The 15765-nt window shown below is 43.5% G+C and overlaps 1 protein-coding gene across 2 annotated transcripts in view; it reads left to right on the plus strand.

The window, feature by feature from the left end:
• LOC126298901 (uncharacterized) overlaps positions 1–15540 on the plus strand; it is an 85448-nt gene extending 69908 nt beyond the window's left edge. For both annotated transcript variants that reach the window (XM_049990440.1, XM_049990439.1), the window contains exons 6-8: positions 5399–5584; positions 8617–8749; positions 14435–15540. In XM_049990440.1, coding sequence (XP_049846397.1) covers positions 5399–5584; positions 8617–8749; positions 14435–14559 — 444 coding nt within the window. In that variant the 3' untranslated portion in view covers positions 14560–15540. The remainder of the gene's footprint in view (positions 1–5398; positions 5585–8616; positions 8750–14434) is intronic.
• The last annotated feature ends 225 nt before the right edge of the window (positions 15541–15765 follow it).

Raw genomic sequence — 15765 nt, forward strand, 5'->3', positions numbered from 1 at the left:
CTAAAATGTGCTGCAAGCAGTGCGACACGTGGAAAAAATTAAATCTACGTCGATTAAATATCCACTACTGATTAAATGTGTTCTAACAGGCGTATGTAATGCGAAATTGACGACTGGATGGTAAGATAAGTGAACTCTCCAGTATAAAAGGAGGCGGCGAGTACCGAGAATGTTCGTCTTCCGAACTTGGCCCCGAGGCAACGGTCAAGTAGCTACGAGCTTTAAGGCTACCTGAGAGCTCACTAATTAACCACTTTGAACAGCTCGGAAGACGGAAGCTGTCAAGTTATATTTAGCGACAATCGAGTTTCTCTGAAGAAAAGATCATCGAAATTTCGCCGAAAATATTTCGAGAAAGGTCAACGAGGTGTTCGGGAAATTTGTGAAAACAAGGTGTTTTATAGCAGGGAAATAATCAGCGTTATTATTGTTGGATTTAACGTTTCGTGCTTCCCACTCAATCTATACAGTAAGAGTCACCGATCTTCGAGGTGTTCACAGATAGTAGGAAAACAATATGGCTGGTTTAATCTAAATCCCCGTTGAGGTAGTGGTCCTCAGTGTAGCAGCATTAGCTCAATTTCACATTAAGAACGGGAAAAGCTGTTGCGACTTTCTTGAAGGAGCATTTCAAATGTTCAAATGTGTGTGAAATCTTATGGGACGTAACTGCTAAGGTCATCAGTCTCTAAGCTTACATACTACTTAACCTAAATTAGCCTAAGGACAAACACACACACACCCATGCCCGAGGGAGGACACGAACCTCCACCGGGACCAGCCGCACAGTCCATGACTGCAGCGCCACAGACCGCTCGGCTAATCCCGCGCGGCGGAGGAGGATTCCAAACAGTCATCTGAAATCATTTAGGGAACCACTGAAAACTTCAATCGAAATGACCAGACAAGAATTTGAACTCAATTTCGAACTTACGCTACATATCATAAAGTTGTGCTTTAATGGTACAGTAGGCAGTATGGGTATGTAAGTTACATCAAGTGGGCTGTTGGAAACTTCTGGGTAAAAGTGACAGTTATAAGTAATCACACAGGGAAATATTCATCTTCTAAAATCGTCCGCAGTGGCTATATGTGCTTAGCTTAGCTCCGAAATGACTGATTCACTTTATAATATGCCAAGGTAGTGCGTTTTCTCCTCAGTTTTCCGTTCTGTGTTTCGAAACAGACACGTCACCATAATAGATAAGAACCAGTGTCCAAATGAATAAAGTAAATCACATTTGCAACGAAGACATCGAACAAAAAGTTTTCACGTAACGTAAAAGGAAATAGGGTGGGTCACAAATTATTCTCGCTAGAATTAGTGTGCAGTACTTAAAATTGTAGTGTGATACGTTTCAAACACTAAATAATATGCTAAAAGGAAAAATATTTAAAATTATCATGCTGATAAAACCACGAAGTTTACAGCGATTGTATGAGAGCGTGCTGGAAAGTAACGCCTCAGGATTTTTTTATGTGGTAACTCTTTATGCTTTATAAATAACGCAAACGTTATTAACGTTCTACAAATTTATCCTTCAGTCTACATATTTATTTCTTAAGTCACCCTGGCTACGAACATCTTGCTTCCAATAAGATACAATTTAGTTGATACCGTCACTGTAAAAGTTCTGAATGCGTTGATGGGGCCATAACCTCACCTACTTGGACTACATCATCATCATCATCTGAGTGAAGTCTTCGAAGATATTCTGGAAACAGATGAAAGTCTGATGGAGCTGTATGGAGGGTGATCCGTCACATTGAACCCAAGACGTCAGACTGTTGCAGATGCCGCAGAGCTCGTATGTGACCTGGCATTGTAATGCTGTAGGAGATGCTGCCCTTTCTGTGGACGAACTCTTCAAATTCGAAACTCGAATACAGCACGATGTTTCTCGCGCACAGACATAAATTACTGACCATTAAAATTGCTACACCAAAAAGAAAAGCAGATGAAAAACGGGTATTCATTGGACAAATATATTATACTAGAACTGACATGCGATTACATTTTTACGCAATTTTGATGCATAGATCCTGAGAAATCAGTAACCAGAACAACCACCTCTGCCCGCATCTCGTGGTCGTGCGGTAGCGTTCTCGCTTCCCACGCCCGGGTTCCAGGGGGTTCGATTCCCTGCAGGGTCAGGGATTTTCTCTGCCTCGTGTTGGCTGGGTGTTGTGTGTTGTCCTTAGGTTAGTTAGGTTTAAGTAGTTCTAAGTCCTAGGGGACTGATGACCATAGATGTTAAGTCCCATAGTGCTCAGAGCCGTTTGAACCAGCCAAACACCTCTGGCCGTAATAACGGCCTTGATACACCTGGGCATTGGGTCAAACAGAGCTTGGATGGCGTGTACAGGTGCAGCTGCCCATACACCTTCAACACGATACCACACTTCATCAAGAGTAGTGACTGGCGTATTGTGACGAGCCAGTTGCTTGGCCACCATTGATCAGGCGATTTCAATTGGTGAGAGATCTGGAGAATGTGCTGGACAGGGCAGCAGTCGAACATTTTCTGTATCCAGAAAGGTCCGTACAGGAAACCATGCGGTCGTGCATTATCCTCCTGAAATGTAGGGTTTCGCAGGGATCGAATGAAGGGTAGAGCCACGGGTCGTAACACTTCTGAAATGTAACGTCCACTGTTCAAAGTGCCGTCAATGCGAACAAGAAGTGACAGAGACGTGTAACCAATGGCACCCTACACCATCCCGCCGGGTGATAAGCCAGTATGGCGTCAAGGGTTACCGCAGCCATGGTCTCCGAGCTGATCGCCCATGATACTGCAAACGTCTTCGAACTGTTCGTGCACATGGTTGTTGTCTTGCAAACGTCCCCACCTGTTGACTCAGGGATCGAGACGTGGCTGCACGATCCGTTACATCCATGCGGATGAGATGCTTGTTATCTTGACTGCTGGAGACAGGAGGCCGTCGGGATCCAGCGCGGCGTTCCGTATTACCCTCCTGAACCCACCGATTCCATATTGTGCTAACAGTCATTGGATCTCGACCACAGTGAGCAGCAATGACGCGATACGATAAAGCGCAATCGCGATAGGCAACAATCCGACCTCTATCAAAGTCGGAAACGTGATGGTACGCATTTCTCCTCCTTACACGAGGCATGACAACAACGTTTCACCAGGCGACGCCGGTCAGCTGCTGCTTGTGTATGAGAAATTGGTTGGAAACTTTCCTCGTGTCAGCACTTTGTAGGTGCCGCCACCGGCGCCACCCTTGTGTGAATGCTCTAAAAAGCTAATCACTTGCATATCACAGCATCGTCTTCCTGTCGGTTAAATTTCGCGTCTGTAGCACGTTGTCTTCGTAGTGTAGCAATTTTAATGGTCAGTGGTGTAGTTAGGTTGCACACCGCCATGTTACACGATAGAATTCTGTGTCGTCTAGCGGCAGAGGGCTGCAAATATGTAGACACGAAGACTATCTTACATACACTCGGAGGCATTATTTTCAGCCGCCTTCGTAAGTGTTTCTCACAATGACGTGCTTTAAAAGTGGAAAAAAAATATTTTCCATTCTGGCAAAATATGACGCACCATGAATGTTTTATGCAAATTGGTCACGAACAGATATTCATATAGGTATAGACGAAAAATACAAAATTGTAAACTCGGCGCCCGATGGATGAATGTGTGACGCTGCAGCGCATTTTCACCGCGCAGCTATCGACGGTAGCAAACAGGCGGTATGCCGATGTCAGGGCATAAAGTCTGTGCAAAATTTCATTCCGTGTACTCAGTTGTTCAGTAACAATCCCTCGCAGACAGGTGTGTGAACAGTATACCCAGAAGTCAACGCGTGAAAGACGACCTGTACAGGTGCTCAAAGAAGCTGATTGGAATAATCGGCGAGTCGCTCGACGTTTGGATACCACGTTGGTGGGTGAATATGGCAGAACACAGCTTCAAGAAGGAAGCGGTCGACCTAGAGACACGACAGAATGTGGGTACTGAGCAAACATCAGAGACTCTCTGGGATTGATTATTATCGATCCGACGTGCAACTGGTGCTTCAGTGACAGAACGGAGACCGATCTCACGCCGCCCCTTGCAGCAACTACCATTGTCTTCTTTACACCAACAAGACCGTTTGCCGATGTGTCGGGCACATTCGGCCTCGAATCTCACCGACTGGAGTCGAATCGTCTTCAGTGATGAGGCCTGCTTCGAACTGGACCCGATTACAAGCGAAGACGTGGCTAGAGGCACAACGGACAACGGTGGGATACCAACGTGGCTGTCGCCCAATATACGACCTGACAAACAGGAGTGATGGTCTAGAGTGCCATTTGCTTTCATAGCAGGGCTCCTTTGGTTGTCAACCTAGACACTGTTGCAGTACAGCGTTACAACGACGAAATTCTACGTCCCACTGTGTTGCCCTTCATGGCAGGCCATTCTGGATTTCCATTTAAGCAAGATAATGCCCGCTCGCACATGACTTTCTACTGTTTGTCTTCGTGCTTGCCAAACCCTACTTAGGCCAGCCAGATCGCCGGACTTATTCCAATTGGGAACGTTTGGAGCACTATGTGCAGGGTCCTCCAACCAGCTCAAGCTTTTGACGATCTGACGCCCCAATTGCACAGAAGTTTATATAATATCCCCTACGACATCCAACAACTCCACCAATCAACGTCATGTCGAATAAGTGCTTGCGTTATGTCCAAAGATAGTGGGTTATTCACTTTCTCAGTTCATGATCATCCATATTTTCTGAAATCATAATCACTTGTTTGTCTGTATATGTACATCACACCTTGGTGACCGATCGGTTCTAGGCGCTTCAGTCCGGAACCGCGCGACTGCTACGGTCGCAAGTTCGAATCCTGCCTCAGGCATGGATGTGTGTGATGCCCTTAGGTTAGTTAGGTTTAAGTAGTTCTAAGTTCGAGGGGACTGATGACCTCAGATGTAAAGTCCCATAGTGCTCAGAGCCATTTTTTCAACAGATTTCTGTCCCATTAGGCTAATATCTTCATGTGCTTGTAGAGATGATGTTCAGATGTCTCAATGTACCAACGCCGTTGGGATTGCAGTTGTTGGCTGCTTGGGCTCGTAAAATGCTATAATGTACATTAGAGAGAACTGAAATTTCTGTGCTTCTTACTCCCATCGCCGGCGATCCTCATTACTTAAACAGGGGACATTCTCTGCAGAGAGAACGGAAACGTTATAAATTTCATAAAATTTTCAAAAATCGTGTAGGTTCTTTTTGTTAGGTGCCAATAACCACTTTCAACAAATAGGACCATGGCTTGTTTTGACTTCTTGATGTTCTGTGTTTATTCAGTATCAACTGGATTCCGTTATGTCTGCAGAGTAGGGGAAAAATCGTGGGCTGTAAAGGTAACGGGCTGTTTCAGGGTGGGCAGTACTCGCTGCTCGTGTTGGTGCCCAACGCGAAGGGCGGCCTGGCCAGCATGCTGTCCGACCTGTCAGTGTTCTCCCTGGCCGAGGTGGTGGAGCGGCTGACTGCCCGAGACGTCGAGGTGGTGCTGCCAGCCTTCAGCATCCAGACCGTCACCAAGCCACAGCGAGCCCTCTCCCGGGTATGTCCACATCCCATTTCTCCTCTTTTTATACGGCACTGGAGTCAATGTACAGAGGGAAACTGAAACAGTGCATCCAGTACGTATGCCATTAGACTAAAATGAGAAAAGCTTGGCCCTCTCATTGTTTACAGTAGCAAACTTAATGTGGTGTAGTGTAGCGCACGTCGCATAGGTTGAACTGTAATCCACAAGTGTTTTTGAGAAAGGTCTGTCGTCTATTCACTACATACACACGTCAAAAAACTTTTGTTCCTCACGGTAGACGTTGACTGTGGATATTGTATCACAGACACATTCAGTTTGAATGTTCAGAGATTTCACTAAACCCGTCAAAAGATGTAAACAAACATGCATGAGCTGCGCCTGTTAGACGGATGGGGTCCGACAGCCGATCACTTAGTCATTCCACCAGGAATGAGTTGCACAGCTCGTGTTGTCTGCAGTTCAACCATGCCTAGACTGTCAATACCGCGGTTCGATCACGTCCGCATTGTTATTTTCTGCCAGAAAGGGCTCTCAGCAAGGCAGGTGTCCAGGCATCTGAGAGTGAACAAAAGCGATGTTGTTGAGACATGGAGGAGATGCAGATAGACAGGAACTGTCGATGACATGCCTCGCTCAGGCCGCCAAGGGGCTACTACTGCAGTGGATGACCGCTGCCTACGGATTATGGATCGGAGGAACAACGCCAACCATGTTGAATAATGCTTTTCGTGCAGCCACACAACGTCGTGCTACGACTCAAACTGTGCGCAGTAGGCTGCATAATGCGAAACTTCAGTCCCGTCATCCATGGCGAGGTCCATTTTTGCTACCACGACACTCTGCAGCATGTTACTGGTGGGCCCAACAAAAAGCCGAAGGGACCGCTCAGGATTGGCATCACATTCTCTTCACCGATGAGTGTCACATATGCCTTCAACCAGACAATCGTCGGAGATGTGTTTGGAGGCAAATCGTTCAGGCTGAACGCCTTAGACACGGTGTCCAGCGAGTGCAGCAAGGTGGAGGTTCCCAGCTGTTTTGGAGTGACATTATGTGGGACCTACGTACGCAGTTGGTGGTCATGAAAGGCGTTGTAACGGCTGTACGATACGTGAATGCCATCCTCCGACCAACAGTGCAACCATATCGGCAGCATATTGGCGAGGCATTCGTCTTCATGGACAATTCGCGCTCACATCGTGCACGTCTTGTGAATGACATCCTTCAGGAAAACGACATCGCTCGACTAGAGGCCAGCATGTTCTCCAGACATGAACCCTATCGACAACACTGGGATAGATTGAAAAGTGCTGTTTATGGACAACGAATACCGGCATGCATCAGTGAATTAGGACGTACTACCGTGTATTAGAGGTACTGGTGTGTACAGCAATCTGGAATACCACCTCTGAAGGTCTCGCTGTATGGTAGTACAAAATTCAATGTGTGGTTTTCCTGAGCTATAAAAAGAGCGGAAATGATGTTTGTGTTGATCTCTATTCCAATTTTCTGTAGAGGTTCCGGAACTCTACTAACTGAGATGATGCAAAGCTTTTTTTGATGCGGGTATATGATGTACTGCTTTCCTTCTTCCCATCTTCCTTACACTCCTCTATTTCAGTTTATTCTCTGTTTCTTTTTTGTCTGTTTCTTTTTTGTCTGTTTCTTTTTTGTCTGTTTCTTTTTTGTCTGTTTCTTTTTTGTCTGTTTCTTTTTTGTCTGTTTCTTTTTTGTCTGTTTCTTTTTTGTCTGTTTCTTTTTTGTCTGTTTCTTTTTTGTCTGTTTCTTTTTTGTCTGTTTCTTTTTTGTCTGTTTCTTTTTTGTCTGTTTCTTTTTTGTCTGTTTCTTTTTTGTCTGTTTCTTTTTTGTCTGTTTCTTTTTTGTCTGTTTCTTTTTTGTCTGTTTCTTTTTTGTCTGTTTCTTTTTTGTCTGTTTCTTTTTTGTCTGTTTCTTTTTTGTCTGTTTCTTTTTTGTCTGTTTCTTTTTTGTCTGTTTCTTTTTTGTCTGTTTCTTTTTTGTCTGTTTCTTTTTTGTCTGTTTCTTTTTTGTCTGTTTCTTTTTTGTCTGTTTCTTTTTTGTCTGTTTCTTTTTTGTCTGTTTCTTTTTTGTCTGTTTCTTTTTTGTCTGTTTCTTTTTTGTCTGTTTCTTTTTTGTCTGTTTCTTTTTTGTCTGTTTCTTTTTTGTCTGTTTCTTTTTTGTCTGTTTCTTTTTTGTCTGTTTCTTTTTTGTCTGTTTCTTTTTTGTCTGTTTCTTTTTTGTCTGTTTCTTTTTTGTCTGTTTCTTTTTTGTCTGTTTCTTTTTTGTCTGTTTCTTTTTTCTGTGTTTCTATTTTTCTCCTCCTCTGTGTTTCTGTTTTTCTCCTCCTCTGTGTTTCTGTTTTTCTCCTCCTCTGTGTTTCTGTTTTTCTCCTCCTCTGTGTTTCTGTTTTTCTCCTCCTCTGTGTTTCTGTTTTTCTCCTCCTCTGTGTTTCTATTTTTCTCCTCCTCTGTGTTTCTATTTTTCTCCTCCTCTGTGTTTCTATTTTTCTCCTCCTCTGTGTTTCTATTTTTCTCCTCCTCTGTGTTTCTATTTTTCTCCTCCTCTGTGTTTCTATTTTTCTCCTCCTCTGTGTTTCTTTTTTTCTCCTCCTCTGTGTTTCTTTTTTTCTCCTCCTCTGTGTTTCTTTTTTTCTCCTCCTCTGTGTTTCTTTTTTTCTCCTCCTCTGTGTTTCTTTTTTTCTCCTCCTCTGTGTTTCTTTTTTTCTCCTCCTCTGTGTTTCTTTTTTTCTCCTCCTCTGTGTTTCTTTTTTTCTCCTCCTCTGTGTTTCTTTTTTTCTCCTCCTCTGTGTTTCTTTTTTTCTCCTCCTCTGTGTTTCTTGTTTTTTTCTCCTTTCTGTGTCTCTGCTCTCCTCGCCTCGCTGTTTTTCTGTCTGCTTATTCCATGTGTGCATCTCTCTCTCTCTCTCTCTCTCTCTCTCTCTCTCTCTCTCTCTCTCTCATATACGAGTATATACTGATGGAGCAATAAAATGATAGTAGCTGTCATGTGGTATTACTTTGCTACAGCTTGGTGTTACGCATCTGTTCAACCGTGATAGGGCCGACTTGAGCGGCATCGCCCAGGAGGCTGAGCTGTTCGTGGAGGACCTGGCACAGGTCACTAACTTCGACGTGGAAGAGAGCAACAGCCAGTCCACAGGTAAGCGGCTGTTGGCTGCTAACACCACTGCGTTTTGTTATGTCTTAGTGGTATCAGCGAGTGGAAAAATCTATTCAGACTGTTCAGTCGAAAGATATTACGTTTATATACCCTCCAGTAAAGGGCAGCATCCGTCCGGATAAACGTGCACGCTAAAGCATTTGTTACGATTCGGGGAGGTAGGCCGGACCCATATCGAAATCGCTCGGTGGATTAACGAGGAGGGTCCCTGTACCGGTCAGCCAGGACGTGGTTTTTGCGGATGGTTCCTACATCCGGCTAGATAAACACTGGGCTAGTATCCAGTTCAAGCCTCAGTTCAAAAATGGTTCAAATGGCTCTGAGCACTACGGGACTTAACTGCTGTGGTCACGAGTCCCCTAGAACTTAGAACTACTTAAAGCTAACTAACCTAAGGACATCACACACATCCATGCCCGAGGCAGGATTAGAACCTCTGACCGTAGCGGTCACACGGTTGCAAACTGCAGCGCCTAGAACCGCTTGGCTACTTTGGCCGGCAAAGCCTCAGTTACACAATTCGAAAACATTTGAAACAATTTTGCATACTTTTACATCAAGAACAGTACACACAAACCGTTCCGATACACACATTCCTTCCGGGAGGTAACGAGCATCCATACATTTAACTAAATGCCAAATAGGTTAATAACCATGCCGACTCTGCGCACATTCGGGACAAGGGCACACGGGAAACGACAAAGATACTCCATTAAAATCTTAGAATGATCAATACTGGTTCTTAATTACATTCAGGGTTGCTAAAGATTAAATTTCAAATGTGTAGTGGCCATGAATGCTGTACTGGATGGTTGTAATTAATGTGCAGCTAGTCACAGAGGTCCATTGTGGGCTGTAATTATCGTATGACAATGAAACTTGGTAGATATTCCAATGCGTCGATGCGGAACCGATTTACACACAATAATGTTCAAATTTTGGCCACCAAGGGTGAATCTGGCGCTGTGAATGCAAGAAAGACATATAGAAATATTTCTATATGTGATGGATTAGGAAGTGGACGTGGGCATAAAACAGCAAACAAGTTAGGAAACAATAACTCTGATTTTATAATTAAACGCCACTTACATAACTTGTTCGGTTTGTGCACCGGAGGCGTCGAAAAGATTCTGTACAGCACCCAATTTTCACCTGGTGGCAAAATCTGGAAATAATTTTTTGACAGCGTAAGTTAGTTCCGCATCAACGCATTGACATATCTACAAAGTTTTGCTGCCATGCGATAATTGTAACCTACACTGTACATCCTTGAGTAGCTGCATAGTCATTACAACCACCCGTTATCAACGTATAATAACGTTAGTGATGAATGAGGATGTAGTGAAACGGATAATCGGGAGAATTGAAGTACTGATATTGCTAGCATTTTTGAAACTGCACCTCTTGTCAAATTTGGTACTTGCTGACAGTTCCAGTAAATAAAATCTTGTTGCAGTCTTGACATACGGCCTTATCCCAAGGATAGTTATGTCTTAAAGCTTCTGTTCCTATGTTATTCAATTAACTAGTGTTGAACAATTCCTACAACGAGTTCAGTGTTTTTCACGTAATCAAACACTTTTCCATATCAAAACCAAACATAAAAATAGCTTAGATTTCCTATTCTGCGCATTAGCTATGTTAAGACACACAAATCTCTCACTGGCATAGTTCGTCTATGGAGCACTGAGTTAGTTCAGCTAAGGATGATACGAGAATGGGTCGTGACATTGTTGCGTGCATACACCCTAGCACACGTACGGCATATGCCTGAAATTCCCGCGCTGCCATTCGGAGCAGTTTTCTTTGGTTTCCCTAAATCTAAGTATATTGTGAATGTATGTTTACTTGTTCTGTATGGAACCATCATTGTGTCTGAGACTAATAGTTAAATCTAGATATTAATGAAATTGAGGACACTCATCGTTCCTAATAAATAAGGGTTGCAAAAGCAGTGAAGGATTTGCTACTTTTGCTCCCAATAGCTGTGAATTCATGTGGTCTCTACAGTCTCCATGCTACCATCGGAGATGGGTCTTTCTTAGTTACTAATCAACAGTGTCCTGTACATTGGGTTGCCTTTTTTACAAAAAACCTTTTTCCGACAAGAGAATTCCTAATTGTACGTTTCAAGGGGTGAATCTCGCACCCTTTTCCAACCATCCAGACAAGTTTCCCCGAAGCATTTAAAATGCTCGACTGTTGTCCTCAACATGGCAGCTTATTTAAACTTGTTCGTGTAGCAACTAGAAGAAATATACTATTGTCACTATTTACAAAGTCAAAAGTTCCCGTTCCGAGGAGCGCCTATCAAATCGGCAATTATCCAATATGGCTATGACAGGTTTTTTTGGCAGTACATGACACTCCAACTAAATAGAACTTAAGTTCATCATGGATTTAAGTCCACATCAATAACGCAGGGTTCGCATTAAAACCTGTCTCGAAGGGAAAGAAAAAGAAAAAAAAACTGACAGGAATGAAACTGAGAAGACAGGCGACAGTAAAGAAAATGCTGTAAATGCCAACCTCATACAGCCTCTAACTCGCTGTCCGCAGGTCGTGGTCTAGTAGCTAGCGTTGCTGCCTCTAGATCACGGGGTTCTGGGTTCGATTCCCGGCCGGGTTGGGGGCGTTCTCTGCCTGGGGACTGGGTGTTTTGTGTTGTCCTCATTATTTCATCATCATCCTCATAATCTGCGACAGTGACTAGATTGAACTGTGACAAAATTGGATTGTGTAACAATTGGGACTTTGTACGGGCGCTGATGACCGCCTGTTGAGCGCCCCACAAACCAGTCACCAACATCTAACTCGCTGTTACCACGCGTTACACGTACACGGAAAGGAGAAAAGTTGAACGAACGTCCGCGCTTGCTCAACTATAGCTGGTCTTCTACTTCCACCAGCCTAGGATTTTTCTAGGTGATTGCCCGTAATCGGCTTAACGAATAAATGGCTCCCAGTTTCCTCTTCTATCAACAGAACTTTTTTCAGAATGCTGAACGCAGGCAGCTACAGGAGAAACAAGACAGCTGGGCAGGAACATGTAATATAAAAAGCACAAAAAAGCAGTGTCAATAAACATTTTTCCAAGATACAAATTGAACGAAACCCATCACTTGGACTCTGGGTGTAGTGCCTTAGTGAAACGCAGTGATAGAGACGAAAATTTATTATGTATTAAGGCCTCAGTCCATCTAAGGCTATAGAATATAATAAAAAATCCGACTGTCTCTTTAGGCCACAAAGAAAACGTTAACTGAATTAATTATATTAACATCGGTAGGTTACTGAACTTTGGGTTACTTAACTTAAATTGCATAATCATTAGTCCTACTACTTTTTGAAGGAAATCAGTAAATACATAAATACATACATACATACATGCACACATACGTACATCCTACAGTTATTTTCTGTTTACCCATTATTACTTCGAATACATTATGTGGCAGCATTACACTAATAAAATTTCCTTGCATTTACGTGTGCGCGTACTGACAAAAACTGAAGCACACAAAAGACGGTCCGATGTCAGAGTAACTTCATACGCTTACACAAATTTGGGGGTACATAAATGATCAAATCTGGAATTCTCTGCGACAGCTAGAACAGTCACGAGAGTGCATTACTGTTACTAACGTTCAGTGTTCTTGCCAGGTTTTGTAGCGTACATCAGGGACGCGAACAGCGTCAGATGCCAACTGATAGCTGTGCAAGACAAGGAGATGCCACGTATTCGTGAGACAGTGGTATCGACACCAGACAGTTTAGAAAGAGCCGCATTTTGGGTCTCCATTCGGACGGACGATCGAATCATGCAGTCGCCCTATGTTGGACGGTATGGGAAAGAAAGTGCAGCATACGCGCCGCGGTTCCGGTCGGCGTCGTCTGACCACCACAGAGGAGGACAGTCGGAGACTTGCAACAGCCGAACTAGAGAATTACCTTCACTTGCGTAAACTGCCGTTAACACCATCCAACACAGATGTCTTGTGGCGTGGTGCAGTCACTGGGAAGCACCTACTGCTGGTGAATGACAATGCACTGTGTTTAGCAGTGGATAGCGTTTCTGCACTTCCCGGATGACGGTCGACGACGAGTGTGGTGGTGACTTGGGGAAATTGCCTGTTCTTGCAATGGGAGAGGGACGGTGGTGTTACTCCCAACGTCATGGTGTGGGGAGGCATCGGGTATGAATACCTGTAACGGCTGGTAGATATTTAGGTAACTGCGATTGCATAATGGTTCGTCACGGACATCTTGCGACCTATGACACTATCGTAGAACCATTTTTCAACACGACGCTCTCACATATATACAACGTGTCCATATGAACTGCCTGCGTGATCGTATGGTACTCTTGTGGCCAACTAGTTCTAAGAGATCTGTCCCCGATGAAACATCCTTAAGACCAGTTCGGATGCAAACTCTGTCCCAATGCCAGTATTCAGGATATCAAAGACCAGTTAAACCAGTTGTGACGTAGCTTACCGACAAGCTACAACGGCTTTCACACCCTTCCCAACCGAATAATTCCTTGCATCCAGGCCAGAGTGGGTGCTGCGTCGTACTGATGACTGGGCACATACAGTAATGTTCTTCGTAAATTTTACTCAATTCTGTAATCACTGCTGTAACATCAGATACCCTCTCAAACACGAAGATCGGTTTTGTTTCACCCCCTCCTTCCACCCCGCCCTCCCCCATCTGGATGCTTCACTTCGGTGTTATGTAGTGTGTATGTGGTTATTATAAAGTCAATGAAAAGTTTCAGAAAATCGGTACAGATAAATAGCGCCGGCTTCTAGGCGCTTCAGTCCGGAACCGCGAGACTGCTACGGTCGCAGGTTCGAATCCTGCTTCGGGCATGGATGTGTGTGATGTCCTTAGGTTAGTTAGGTTTAATTAGTTCTAAGTTCTAGGGCAGTGATGACCTCTGATGTTACGTCCCATAGTGCTTAGAGCCATTTGAACCATTTTTTGATAAATAGCGAATAACAAAGTAATAAATGGTATAATATATGAAAGGGACTCAGTTTAACAATATCTATAAGTGTTCTGTGTGTCCGCGCCACACATCTACTCGGTAATCAGATTCTTCCCATAACCGACTCAGCCTATCAGGAGTGACGGCAAAAACAGCTGCCGGGAGGCGGTGTCGCAAGCCTTCGACGTTCTGTGGCAGAGGTGAAACATAAACGCTATTTTTGATCTAACAGGAAAAGAAAGAAATCGCAAAGCGTTTCCTCTGACGACCATACTGATCACTAGGTAGTTCCAGATCGGTGACCACAACGCGACCCATCCAGTGAAATGCCAGTGTGTCATTATGATAATGTACACAATTGTGGAAATCTAGATGAGCGCCAACTCTTAAAATATGAAATACCTGCTATCACTTCAAAGCTAAGGTACGAAATTTTTTTCAGCAACTACAGACGGTGCCGGTCTTGCCAGTGTTTATCCAAACTTGACGCCACCGCGTTCAAAAAATTCATGAGCTTTCACTTACTGTACCATTTGTTGCATTATGTTTCACCATTTATCTATACCTGTTCCCTAAAACTTTTTCATGGACTGGCATAGTTGTGAATTAACACGATGAACAACTTCAACTTGGTGTATGTGAAGAGGGCTCAGACTGTGTTTTGTTCGCAGGTGGTACTCAGAAGATGCAGCGTTTAGTGATCGACCGACCATTCGCTTTCTTCGTGCGGGAGAACAAACAAGACTTGCTGCTGGTAGCTGGAAAGTTGGAGGATCCTCTGCAGCCGACCTACTGATTCTACAACTTCGTTTTCTTAATTTATTCCTAATTTATTATCCCACGGAAGAGACATTAAGACTGTTACAACAAGCGCATATCTGTGTCTTGTTCTTACTGACTCTCCTGCGGACTGATTTTATCACGGAATATGAAAGAAAGGTCTAACAACCTAGCGTCTTAATTTATACAGAGTACTATCGGATGATAACCATACATCAATTGCAGAACGAAGTCCAGAAGTGACAGCGATTATAGCCACAAATTAACAAGTTGGTTACTATACGAAACTTCATTTTGCTTCCTTTAATTATTTTTAGGTGCATTTGGAGGAAGCAGGTTCCATGTCTCGACAGTTTTATTCTGAAGACGATACGTTACATGAATAAGATCGCAGAAGGACGACGTACGCTTTACTACTGACATAGGTTTTATTGCCCGAAAAGTCTTGGTTTGGTGTTAATGAGTTAAGTTGCTCAAGTTGACTTAATTCATGATACTGCTTCATAGACGGTAAACTGTGCCTTCCTACTAAGATTACGACATGTGCATGTAGTACTGTGTTAATTTTGAATGCGAAAATGTTGCTTTACTTGCAAATTTCTCGTACAAACAATTACTGTTTTCTACCGAGCACAGTGTCTACACAGTGCGAATTGCTTGCATTGTATCAGTATCTGGTTTTTTTTGCGTCTCGTTCATATGTTCTGACGCCTTCTTAGATTTGCGTATGAACATTCTTTTAAGGTGCCACATGGTTCTAGTCTTACAAGCGGTCATTAATGCGAAAAGTATGTACTTGCCTGGTGATTTGTGGTTCTGTGTCTATATATGAAACGGAAAAATTGTCTACTGTGCCCGTTCTAATTGCCTATTGGTGTAATGTGCTGTAATTTAATGTACTTATTTTTTCCTTATTCAGACATACAGCAGTTTTCCTCCAGACCTGATATTTCAGGAGTTGTATCTGATGACACTCTAAATAAAAGAGTACAATCTACATTCCGTGTTTTCATTGTCGCTGTCACACCAGTTACAGGTTACTTTCACGCCTGCTGCAAGGGACTGTAACGCATTATAGTAAAAAAGGTCAGTACACAATTTAACTGGAAAAACTTGTCCACTTCCTGAGAACATACAGTCGAGTGCTTCGAGGGACAGTTACTCATACCAGCTCTTTCGAACGTTTTCCGTGTAGCATTAACATTGTAAGACTCGGGTCGCT

Source organism: Schistocerca gregaria, chromosome X (assembly GCF_023897955.1).
Source record: "Schistocerca gregaria isolate iqSchGreg1 chromosome X, iqSchGreg1.2, whole genome shotgun sequence".
NCBI lineage: Eukaryota > Metazoa > Arthropoda > Insecta > Orthoptera > Acrididae > Schistocerca > Schistocerca gregaria.